Raw genomic sequence first — 12,696 nt, 5'->3', positions numbered from 1 at the left:
GGGGATACACTCTCATTTCACAAAGAAATTAATAAGAGTCAGAGAGGGAAAGAAACTCAACAGTGGCAAATGGCATTAGCAGCAGAATTGGAAGGCAGGTCTCTGGCTCCCTGGCCTGGGCTCACAGTACCTCTGGAAGGATGTGGCAGGATGGCTTAGCCCTAGTCTGTGTTGACCTGAGCAGCTCGCATGGCATGTCTACCTCCCTATTCTCCCCCACCCAGTTGCTCTTTGAACTGCTCTTTTGTTTTCCTGGAAAGTGCCAGAGGCAGCTGTTGTAATAATTCAATTTGGAATACTAATGGACTTTTCACAACACTCAGGTTCCTGGCCTTAACCCTCAGGGGAACAAAGCATCAGTCTTAATTGGGAGCAAACAGAACCAGCCCTGGTCCTCAAAGGATCCCCTGGGAATCTTAATGGTTATGGAGTCTGCAGCCAGTACCAGCTGTGAGTCACTGACTCCTATGTGAACTTCCAATCTGTCTAGTTTTGCTCTTTTAGTTATAAGAACAAAAATTTACTTGTGTAGGCTCAAGTTAATTTTTTCTCATTTTTCCCCCCTAAGAATTCATTTGGGTTGATTACGGAAATCACCTAGAATTCATGAGCAGAAGTTTTAGTAGAAGGCTGAGGAGCCAGAACATTGGTATTCCTAGACTCTGAGGAAAATGTCTTAAATGGAGTGAAGGAGCAAAGGGCTGTAATAAAGCTCAACTCCATCCCTCTTATTCCCTGATAGTGAGATTTGCCTAAGCATGCTGTTAACACAGTGAGTCAGGTGAATTGGAGATCATGAAACAAAGGAAAATACAGAGACAGCAACAGATAGCCCCAGACTCTCCCTGGGTCTCCTTGCCCACCTTCTCCAGGAGTACAACCACTTTCCTCTATTTGCCGGCAGCCCCGCTCAACCTCTGGTGGTGAGGAGGGTCAGATTGTGGTCAATTCAACATGAGTAGGATCCTCATTTTACAGATTTCCAAGGAAGGAGATTCCACTTGATTCCCTCTCACTGTCCCCAAGCCTAAAGAGAAGTTCTGTAGAGATTGGTGTATTCTTTCCTCTCTCCTGCTAGAAAGCCCATAAGAAGTCTTAATCTTTGCAGGTAGTTTTGGTATTTTATATGAAATCCTACATGAAAGGAACCTCTACCACCACCCAGAATCTGGGAATGAGCAGAGTCTTTCAACTGTACTTGCCAGATAGCACAGATATACCTTTGGGGGTGTTCATGATAAAAGACCTGAGATCTGCTCATACAGCCTTGTATTCAGGTAAATCTAAGTACATGTGTAGAAATAATTATAACTACCATCTCCAGTATGTGTCATGTGACACATATAATAAATCCAGGGGACTGGGAGTTAAGGAAGCAACTCAGGACAAGGATGATCCTGGAGGATTACAAAGTCTCATTTCACCATCTCTAGTCTCATGCCTATGGCCTGGGGTTAGAACCACCATCTTGAAAGGTCAGCCTCAAGGTGATCCAGTCCCAAACTAAGGTACAGCAGGAAAAAGAGACAGCAAGGCCCAGAGAAAGCTGTGAGGGGCTGTGTCTCCAACAGTCAGACCACTGCCCCACCCACTGCCATGTTTTGTCATTAGTTAATTTGGATTTTGTTTGTTCATTCGTTTGCTTGCTTACTTGCTGCTTTGTTTGCTTGTTGGTCTTATAATGTATGCCTGCATCATCCCACAAAGGACTGAGATAACCCAAGACTATATCTGAGGCCAAATAATTAAAAATAGATAGGTGAGAAAATGGGGCAAAGGAAAACTAAAAGTAGAAAAATTATAAAATTACAAAGCCAAGGAGGAATAAGATTCATCTCAGAAAAAAAAAAAAAAAAAAAAAGATCCATCTCAGAAGGCAGACCATCAGGTGGACTTCTCATCTGCAGAGTTGAAACATGATACAAACACACTGGGAACAGGTTTGAATCTAGGACAAAAATTCAGATGTACAAGGAATATTCTTGTATTTGTTTCCTTTAATCAAATTAAGTCTGGCACTGAGCCCCCATTTGATGAGGCTGGGAATATGCCTGATATTCAGTAAGAGGCATTCTCGGGGCTCCTGGGTGGCTCAGTTGGTTAACCAGCTCTTGGTCTCGGCTTAGGCGGTGATCTCAGGGGTCATGAGATCCAGCCCCTCATAGGGCTCTCAGCTTAATAGGCAGTCTGCTTCCTCTCTCCCTTTCCCTCTGCTCCTCCCCCTGTTTACACACACTCTCTTTCAGATAAAAAAGAAAATAAAATCTTACAAAAAGAAAAGAGGTATGCTATCCTCCTAGGGATTTCCCAGAGTCAGGAAACCTCACCTAGGGCCCAGAAAATGGTGGACATTTGTTGGCTGCCCTTCTAGGGTCCATTGCCCCTCTACCACTTTCTTAGTGACTCCAGATTTTCCTCTGTATAGCAGCTATAGACAGGTTAGACTGACCCCACTTTATGTTTCAGAGGAGGGTCCTGTTGGTCCAAGCCAACCTGCATAATCATCTCACCTGCCACTATGATTGGTTTGCAGTTTGCATTGATCAATCAGTACAGTCAGAGCAAACCTCAGGACACTTGTTCTCTGGTTGTAGGAACCAGTGGTTTCTATCCCATGAGTGAATGGGGAAACTGCAGGTCCAGGTCTACAACAGCCATCTTGTGACCATGAGAAGAGTCAGCCTGAGAACAAACCTGATACTTGGAAGAGTGAAGAGTCAACAGAATCTCAGAGCAAAGAAACTAGAGCCTGATGAACTTTGCCTGATATTGGCCCTACTTCTGGATAAATCCACATTATTCTCAAACCAGGTTGAGTGGAATTCTCTCAATTGTGCAGTGAAAGGTCTCTCACACAGTATGACCTTCAACCTCCAGGTGATTATGGCTGCTATCCGAGAGTCCAAACCTGCAGCCCCCCCATCATACCACACACCTGTGCCAACTCTTACTAATGGTTGATGATAGCTGTGCAATTGAGGATTATTATAACCTTTTGCTTTCTCCAAAACATTTTTGGACTTCCTTATTGTCTGGGCACCCCCATGGGAGTGTTTGATGCTGTGAGTCATGTAGTTTGTGTGGGGAACAAGAGATTGAGAGCTGCTGCCTCCCAGCCATGCAGAAGAGAGTGCAAATATCTCTCTGTGCTTCATCAAAGTGTTCCACACTCAAGGTAAGAGTTCTCTCTTCCTGGTATTAAGACTTAAAGGTGAATTCTTGCCATGGTGCTATCAGTGTGTTGTCTCTTAATTTTGAACATACCAATGAGGATTCACAGACATGCACCAGCTTCCAGTGGCAGAGAATCTAAGATTTTGCTAGCATAAAATAGCTGTGATATGATGTCACTGTGGTTGTGCACAAAGCCAACAACCAGCCAACATTTCTGGCAATGTGAAGGCTCTTTTGTTCTAGGTGCATAGACAAAGCTTCCATTAACTATGGAACAATGGATGGGTGGATAGACAGAGAACCAGTTTACTTTTTAGTCTTAGTCACATGGTCTACAACATGGACCTTAGGAAACTCCCTTCTCTACTTTACGTTACCATTTCCCCATGAGTACAATGAGGAGTTTGGAGCTCTTGCATTCTGGCAGTCTGGAAATCTTTGATAGTCACTCACTTAGGTATTATTGACATACCAGGTTCTTCATAGCAGCCTTCACGTCCTTGTTCCTCAGGCTGTAGATGATGGGGTTGAGCATGGGGGTCACCACCCCATAAAAGAGGGAGGTGAGCTTGTCTGAAATGTCCTGCTTGTCTGCCCCCTGGGGGTCCTTGGATTTGGGCTTCCCATACATGAAGAGGATGGTCCCATAGAAGACAACCACTACGGTGAGGTGGGCAGAGCAGGTGGAGAAGGCCTTTTTCCTCCCCTCAGCTGAGGGGATCCTCAGGATGGTAGCAATGATGAACACATAGGAGACAAAAATGAACACAACTGGGACCCCCAGGAAGATCACATTAGCCACAACCATGCTAATCACATTGATAGAAATGTCAGCACAGGCCAACTTCAGCACAGCCAGGATCTCACAGGTGAAGTGATTGATGACATTGTCCCCACAGAAGGGAAGCCTCATAGCCTGGGATGTCTGGACTACAGAGTTGGTGATACCAGCTGCCCAGGAGCTGGCAGCCATGGGCACATAGGCAGCCTTGCTCATGACCACAGGGTACCTCAGCGGGTTACAGATGGCCACATAGCGATCAAATGCCATCATGCCCAGAAGCACACACTCTGTGGCTCCCATGGCAAAGGAGAGAAACATCTGCATGACACAGGCTGAGAAGGGTATGGTTTTCCTGGGGGTCAGGAAGCTGTCAAGAATAAGGGGGACTGAAGAGGTTGTGTAGCAGATGTCCAGGAAGGAGAGGTTCCCCAGGAAGAAGTACATGGGTGTGTGCAGGTGGGAATCAAGGATGGTCACCAGGATGAGGACCCCGTTGCCCAACAGGATTACAAGGTACATCACGAGAATGAGCACAAAGAAGGTTTTCTCCAGTTTCGGGTGGGCTGAGAGGCCCAGGAGAATAAACCCCATCACAGGAGAGGTCTGATTGGACCTGTCCATGGTGCGTCTGCTCTGTCCTCTGTAGGAACTCTCTGCAATTTCAGCATTCTCTGACTCCGAAAGTGCCTGGGCAGCAGGGCAAAAATCCCCACCCTGCTGAGCAACTGGAGAAGAACTCTGATGATTTGATCATCTCTATAGGAATCTAGGAAAAATATTGTAGAGAATAATATTTAACTTCTGCTTCCAGTAAGAATCAAGAGTTAATTTGGACTAATTTTCCTGCATATGACAAAAAGAAACAACTAGACAACTACATAAAACATCTGTGTAAAGCACTGGTGAGGTTATAAGACAGTAAAGAATCATAGGGTCATGATTCCAGGAATCATGGAATTCTCAGAATCATGGAATTCTGGGAATCTGGAATTCAGAAAAGTCTAGCACTTGAGGCTCTGTCAGCTGAGGCATTTGCAATGTCTGGAGGTGGCTAGTGAGAGGCTAAGAAGCATTACTGATAGGCTCCTGAAGGTGGGGGACAGGTTGTGAGGTGCAAGTCTCACTGCGAGGGGCCTCTAACTAAACTTCCTTCCTTTGGTGGGAGCCCACAGGGCAGCACTACAAGAGTAAAAGAGAATCAGAAGGCAACATTTGTTTACAGGTGCTGTAGCTCAGCTTCAAATCTTCTCAAGCCCTCAAATTGGATTGAGGTGGTCCCAGATTTTTGGTGCTTCCAAATATCAGAAGCAAATATAAATCCTTGCTGAAGGGAAGTGACATAGCCCCCATCTCCTAAATCATTTCCATAAAGGGTTTTATAAATATGACATCTGGCACACATTAAAAAAAGAATATGGCATGCAGGAGACAAGGCAGCATGAATGAAAACCAACCAGAAAAAAAAACACCCCAAGATCAAACATCCCTTTTTTGGGGACAGATGGGGGCCAATGGCTCCTCTGCCCTGGTGTCCCCTGTTGAGAGAATTAGCTCAGGCCACAGTGCCAAGGTCTTAACATTCTGTTGATCCTTTTGTACATTGTGGGCCGCAAATGGGCCCCTTGCACACTGTGGCCACACTAATGTGAGTTCTGACTAAACATCCCTTCTTTTCTTCATGCTCCAGCTGCTTGCACCAGAGGCACTGGCTTCTCCCTGAGACTGTTCACAAAGCCCTGAGTCTCACTCTGTTAGCTCTTCTTTCTGGAAAGCTTCAATTTCTCCTCAGACTTCTAAGAAGAGCTCCCCAAACTGGGATTTATTCTGGACCCATTAAAAAAAATTGTAGGCAACATTGAGGTTGTCGGGCGTTCAGTTTTATCTGCTCTGCATCAAAAATATTCATATACTTCCCAGACATCCACGTCCTCAGTTATGCAGGGCATGTAGCAGAGCCCTGAGACACTCCTCTGTTGGCTCTTAGCGTTCTAGCTGTGACCAAGTAAGTGCCATCAAAGTTCATTTCCAGTTGACAGGTATTTACTGAGCACCTGCTCTGGGCCAGGCATAATTCTAGGTGGTGGGGGTCCAGCAATGAAAGACACAGCCCATGACCTCAAAGAGCTCAAAATCTAGAGGGGGAAAAGAGTTATGCAAATAGTCATGTCAATGAGCAATTACATCAGTGGCAACCACGATAATCATGCTAATGCAACTGACACTGGGCCTTAGGATCTAGTTAGCAACACACTCCCTTTGCAATGCAGACGGCCCCTACCTCCTTCCTCCTGGTCCTCCAGCATGTGCTGGGTTTCCTGAGTGATGTGGGACACTGTACTCTCTGACCCGGCTCATTTACTTTGAAGTAGTTTCACCTGGGACTGAGCTGAAATCTGTTCCTTTGCAACTTTAATTCCTCTTCCAACTGCTAGGCCTCTGAATATCACAAATCACTTGGCTTCAGCATGAAAATAAACAAGAGTCAATCTCCCTTTTTCTCCCAGCATCTGAAAAACATTGATATATTTCTTGGAGGCAAATGGACCAGCCAGGAATTGACTAAAAGGCTGCTCGGTCCTGAGAATGGCCCCCAGCTTGGTAATGGCTCCCATGCCCAGGGCACACTACTATTTGTGACATTCATGCTGGGGCAGTAAGTCAGTCCCAGCCTGAGTTGGCCAGTCTACTCCAAGAACCTGTGAAGAAAATATTCCCTTTATGCCATTATTCCCAGATCCAGAAACACAGTTCATTATTATTACTATACTCTGGATTCTTAACTACAAAAAAAGAAAGAGCCCTCCCAGTTTTTATCAGGAAGGGACAATTGCATGTCTGCAGAAGACTATGAGCTATGTGGTTCTGGGCAAGTCCTGGCCCCTCTGTGTGAAGTGGGATGAGGCTGGATCATCTCTCTTAGAGACTTTTGCAGTTTAGTGGGTCTATATGACTCTGTGAGGATAACACCATCTCAATGAAGGGGCTTCTCCCCTTCTTGAGCCTCTGTTCCTTTACAGTCAAGTCTAATGACAGAAAGGTAGCTTGCTAAGGAAAATTTTGTTATGCTCAAAACCCACACTTACCTGGATCAGAAACATGGTGAACACAAATGATCTGTTCATTTCTTAGGGGTTGGGAAGGGGCCACATGTCAGAAATACCAACACTAGGCCTGATGTGCCAGAGTGAGGGCTCAGAAGATGTGACAAGGAAGGTGAGAGGTCCAGCCAGTCCTTCTCCCCTCTACCTGCCTCATGGGCTCAGGGCATAATCTCCAAAGGACTGGCCATCACCTCTAGAAGATAATATAAATTCTTACTTGTTCTTTGGGACCATTTCAGTCCCTGAAGTCATTTAAAGTTCAGAAAGTGAATGTACTCAGTTTAGAAACTTTGTATCCTTCTGGGATAACATCCCCAAGATCCAATTATGCTGAAGGCACTGGAGGAAGTTTGTTGCCTGCTTTCTCCCTCCTGCCCCTCCTCCCTTCTTGCCTGTCTTCCTTCTTCCCCTCTGAACATCATAACCACATTAAGAGAGCCCAACAGCCTATTGGCAGTGATTCCAGGACTCATCCAGACCCCCAAGTCTTTTCTCCAGGCTGTGGCCAAGCCCCATTACCCTAAATCTGTATCTATGCAGTGTTTTTTAGGAGTCTGAATGGAAGACTTTTTTTTCTTTCTTTCTTTTTTTTTTTTTTTTTTTTTTAAGATTTGTTTATTTGAGAGAGGAAAAGAGGGAGAGAGAGTGAGCACATGAGCAGGCGGAGGGATAGAGGGAGGAGCAGCTCCCCCTGAGCAGAGAGCCCCTGATGTGCAGCTCAATCCCAGGACTCTGGGATAGTGACCTGAGCCAAAGGCTGATGTGCAACTGACTGATCCACTGACGTGCCCCCTGAGTGGCAGACTTACACTTTCCCTCTAAATTTTCAACTTGTTGGATTAGGCCCCTTGAAGCAACCTACTGCGTTCTTCCTCAATCCTAATCCAGCACCCATTTAAATTGCTGTCCTTGGGCAGCCCGGGTGGCACAGCGGTTTAGCGCCGCCTGCAGCCCAGGGCGTGATCCTGGAGACCCTGGATCGAGTCCCACGTCAGGCTCCCTGCATGGAGCCTGCTTCTCCCTCTGCCTGTGTCTCTGCCTCTCTCTCTCTCTGTGTCTCTATGAATAAATAAATAAAATCTTAAAAAAAAAATAAATCGCTGTCCTTTCAGCTTCTTGCCATTTATGCGTGTGCTGTGAAACCTCTGGGAAGTCACTGACAGAATGTGGCCAAGAACAGGGATGGGTCCAGAGAATGGATGCATTCCTTTATTCAGCCAACAATTACTGAGTGTGTACTTCATGGAAGGCAGAAATGTGCGGAAGAACCAGGAGGTCCGCCTTCTGGATTGCGCCCTCTAGTGACAAGAGAGGAACATGAAAAGAAACGGCCAGGGTAGGAAGCACGGAAGAGAATGCCCCGGTGTTGAAAAAACCCAGAGGGAGGCAGGGGCCAGACTTCCCTGAGGAGATGATCCAAAGTCCATCATGTGCTGGAGCTGATTCACCACCTGTATACATCTCTTCCCAATTCCCATTCAATGACTTTGTTGGTGGCTTGAAATTGGCCCTCATGGAAGTGTTTACACCATGGAAATCAGCAAATGCTCCAGACCTGAGCTTTTTGACCAGGAGATCCTGTTGTTAAACCTTTTCCTACACAACCCTAGAATGGTCAGTGGCAATTCACCTGACAGAAGGAAGTGGGAATCATCCCAGGAGGAAGAAGCTGAACAAACAAAGACATGGAAATGAGAAAGAGTCCCAGAGGTGGCGAGTGCCCAGCAGTGCAGTATCGCTGGAGTGCAAGGGCAGGTGCTGCTGATGGGGAGGAAGGCAGACTTGGTCTTTGGGGGCATTCTGAGGAGTTAGGACTTTCTCCTGTAGGGGCGACAGAGGCATTTAGGGATTTTAAGTAAAGATCTGATGTGGTCACATGTGCATATGAGGTTGATCCTTCTGGACACTGTGTGGGGGAAGACTGGGGGCAGGAGGCCAGAACTAAAGAGACAGGGAAACACTGAAAGGCAAGTGAAGATAAGGACCTTAACTGGGAAGGGAGTGAGGGGTGGTGAAGAGAGACATTCAAGAAATGTTTGATAGAAGATCACACTGGATGTTATACTATATGCTGCCAAATGGAATTTAAATGAATAAAAAAAAAAGAAAAGAAACAGGTGATGGAGATTAAGAAGTACACTTGTGGTGAGCACTGGGTGATGTATGGAATTGTTGAATCACTGAATTGTACACCTGAAACTAATATAACACTGTAGGTCAATTATAAGGGATTAAAATAAAAAATAATTTTAAAAAAGAAAAAAGAAATGTTTGGTAGATACAAAATACAATACTAGAGTTTGGTTGCACATAGCAGGCAGGAAAGAGGGTGAAAATATTTCTAGCTCAGATGATAGGTGGATGAGTGGAGAATACTGACCAAGTTGCTGGTTTTAGGAGAGAAGATGAATTCATTTTGGGGCATAATGTATTCAGTAGAGATGGGGGAGATATCTGTGCTGGAGACTCATGAACTAAACATCTAGAGTGGCTAAAACCCTGGAGGCAGGGCACCTGGATGGCTTAGTGGCTAAGTGTCTGCCTCTGGCTCAGGGCGTGATCCCGTGGTGCTGAAATCGAGTCCCACATCAGGCTCCCGGCAGGGAGCTTGCTTCTCCCTCTACCTATGTCTCTGCCTCTTTCGGTGTGTCTCTCATGAATAAATAAATAAACCCTTTTAAAAATAAAACCATGGAGGTGCTGGCACTGCTCTGGTGTCTCTGGATACAGTTCCTATTGTAGTTGGCAGCCCCCTGAAATGCAAATTCATAGTATCTACAGGATTTCTTGACCTCCAGGCCACTAGGGTCTCACTTACTCTATTGTGAGAACCCTCTGAGGAAGTGGATCCTGAGGATAGAAGAACCCCAGAGAACAGTGACCCAAAGAAGGTCAGCAGGAGTGTGGATAATCAAGGGTCAAGGGTCAGGAGTTAGGGGCAAACAAGACTGAAAGAGCAGCTGACTCCAGAGCAGAGGAATTATAGGCAGCTGCTCTGATCATTCACAAAAAAATACCTCCCTCCTCTTAGATTCCTAAAAAGAATAACTGGGACTCCAATTCTAGGAAAAGTCTAGATAGACCAGTGCTTTTCAGACATTGGCATACATCAGAATCATCCAGAGGACTTGTTAAAACAGAGATTAGTAGAACACATACACACATACAAATAGAGGCATACATGTGGACCCACTGCCAGAGATGGGTTCTGTAGGTCCAGGGAGGGCCCCAGGAATCTGCATTATTAACAAGTCCCCAGGTGATGTCAATGCTCCTTGTAGTCATACTTGAGTAGCACTGAGCTAGACTTCTGACTAACTCAGTGTGGGATCTCAGGGTATCGAGGTTAGAAGTATTGCTGAAAATGTTTCCCTTCATTTCTCCTCACTGCCCAAGGAAGCTCTAGACGGACCAACCAGGGAATATTTGGGTTTTAACTGGCCAAAACAAAGCTTTGTGTGTCAGAAATACCCTTATTCCATGTGTTTGGGTGTGTGTAAATGTGAGTTTGCCAAAGATGAGTGGAGCTGACCCAAGTGATAGTCTGAATTCCAGAACATCAGCATTTCCTAGGGAGGCATCTGCTTATTGTGGCTTCCTCAGGACAAATGTGGACATGACATCATGGAATTCACAAGGCCTGTGACCAGATTCCTGGTCAAAACTTTTCAACCTTGCTCAGAACACGTTGAGGTTCTTTCAGGAATCATTCTAGCACATTCTCTGTGAAGGCAGAGAGGAACCACCAGCATTTTGAGATGGATTCCAGGACTGGAATCAGGTGCTATAAGGTCAGAGAAACAGAATTTTGGTTTGGTTTTACTGTTTTTTGTTTTGTTTTGTTTTGTTTTAAGGTATGGTACCTCCTCTTCCTTCCCTGAAGAGGGAAATGGGAAGAGGCAGGAGGGAGAAGTTGTCTTCCTGGTAGGTGACAGGGCCAAGGCTTTGCCTAACAGGTGGGGGACACAGAGCCTTTCCACAGAGTGGACAGGAAGCCACTCATGCAGCATGTGCTAAGTGGAGATACCAGTATGTAACTTCTGAAATCTGAATGCTGGATTATCTGAACAATAGTTGCCTGATTTGCTCCTTCATTCCAGCAAGCCTCACTTACTAGATATACCCATGTTCACCTTTCCCTCAAATTCTTTGCATGCTTTGTACCATGAAGCATTCTGGCCTCAGGACTCACCTGACTAGACCAGGTGGACACCTGTCCTAGGTGCAGTTAACGTATGAGCTCTCTGGTGGCCTAGCCTGGACAATGACTAACCAAACCCTTTAGATCTGTTTCTCAGGAGCTTGAACTCAAATACCAGGATGTAGTCAGCAGCTGGTGTAAGGAAGGAGAGGAAAGAGAAACCACAGTAATATAGGTGGTTAGGCCTGAGAAGAAACCAGAGCTGTGGTACCTAAAGTCCAATCAGAGGGAAGAGAGTAGGAGGCAATTAGTCCCAGCTGGAGTAAGGGAAGTGAGGCAGAGTGGTTGAGTCTTCCATGTGGCAAAGCCTTAGAGGTGGGGGGACACAGAGCTGTGCCACAGGGGGGCCAGTGGGAGTCACTCAGATTGATGTCCCAGCGCCTGTCCAACCACAAGGCCCACTTGCACTGCTGTTCCCCCATGAACCCTAAAACATCCCCTCACCCTGAGGAAATCAAGAGTGAAGGCGGGACAGGCTCCCAGCAGGTAGAGAGCAAAGGTCAAAGATTGTTAGACATCATGAGTATAAGACTGGAGCCCAGTGATGGAGGGTCCCTCACCTGGTCCCATCTAAGCATCCATCCCTCATACTTGTCTCAAGGGATCTTGAGGAGCATTGGGTAAGATAAGATTTAGGAAACAGGCATAAATTAATAGCAACTCAATATCAATGTCTCACCATCATCTCAAATATAACAAATCCAATAGGCCATAAACTCCTCAATCACAGAAACTATTTCTTAGTCACACCTTTATTACTGGTAACCAATGAGCTGGGCACAAAAGGTGTACCAAAACCACATACTGAAATGTTAGAAACGTCATCAGCCAGTTCTCAAGATCTGGGATTTTAGACACTGTTGATTCTTCTCTCTTCTGCATCTATCCCAGATCTTTCTCTAAATATGATCATTTCTTCCTCCTGAATATCTCCCTGGGCTCCTCTCTCCCCTATCCCTGTTATTTTCATCCTGGGCTAGTTCTGAATACTCCTCCGATGCACAGCGTCCTGGACAGCTTTGTGACCCTCTCAATCATGCCTCGCTCTCTAGATATTTCTTCTGTGCCAGCATTCTCTGAAGACAAAGACCCATTTCTGGTCACCATGTCCCCATCCCTACTGTTTGGTACTTGGCACAAGGCTTGGTACATATGACATGCTCATAGCAGTTGTTCAGAGTGGTGGGCAGGTTGGAGAGAGAGAGAGAGAGAAAGAGAATGAATGATGAATTCTGGGTCACAGTAAAGGAGAGGAGGTGCCTGGTTGTCAGGGAATCTGGCTAAAAGTTCCTGGGAATATTTGAATCACTGAGGCCCAGCTCTTCTTCCTTCCAGGCTCTCTGAGGACAATGATAGAGCCATTTGGATCAACTGTTGTGATCAAAACCCAGGGGAACTCTGATTACCTGGCCAGAGGATGTTCTAAGCTGAGATTC

General features: G+C 45.8%; 1 protein-coding gene across 1 annotated transcript; it reads right to left on the bottom strand.

Moving 5' to 3' along the window:
• Positions 1-3,463: 3,463 nt before the first annotated feature.
• LOC112650202 (olfactory receptor 13C7-like) lies at positions 3,464-4,579 on the bottom strand. Its single transcript, XM_025432949.1, has one exon. The coding sequence runs from the start codon at positions 4,577-4,579 to the stop codon at positions 3,635-3,637; it is 945 nt and encodes a 314-aa protein (XP_025288734.1). The 3' UTR covers positions 3,464-3,634.
• Positions 4,580-12,696: the final 8,117 nt, after the last annotated feature.

The sequence above is a fragment of the Canis lupus genome, chromosome 11 (genome assembly GCF_003254725.2).
Source record: "Canis lupus dingo isolate Sandy chromosome 11, ASM325472v2, whole genome shotgun sequence".
Classification (NCBI taxonomy): domain Eukaryota; kingdom Metazoa; phylum Chordata; class Mammalia; order Carnivora; family Canidae; genus Canis; species Canis lupus.
Note: the sequence above shows the minus strand (reverse complement) of the source record. Positions and strands in the feature narration are given on the sequence as shown.

Coding starts and splice junctions, on each gene's coding strand:
- LOC112650202 (XM_025432949.1), bottom strand. CDS start 4,579: ATGGACAGGTCCAATCAGACCTCTCCTGTGATGGGGTTTATTCTCCTG.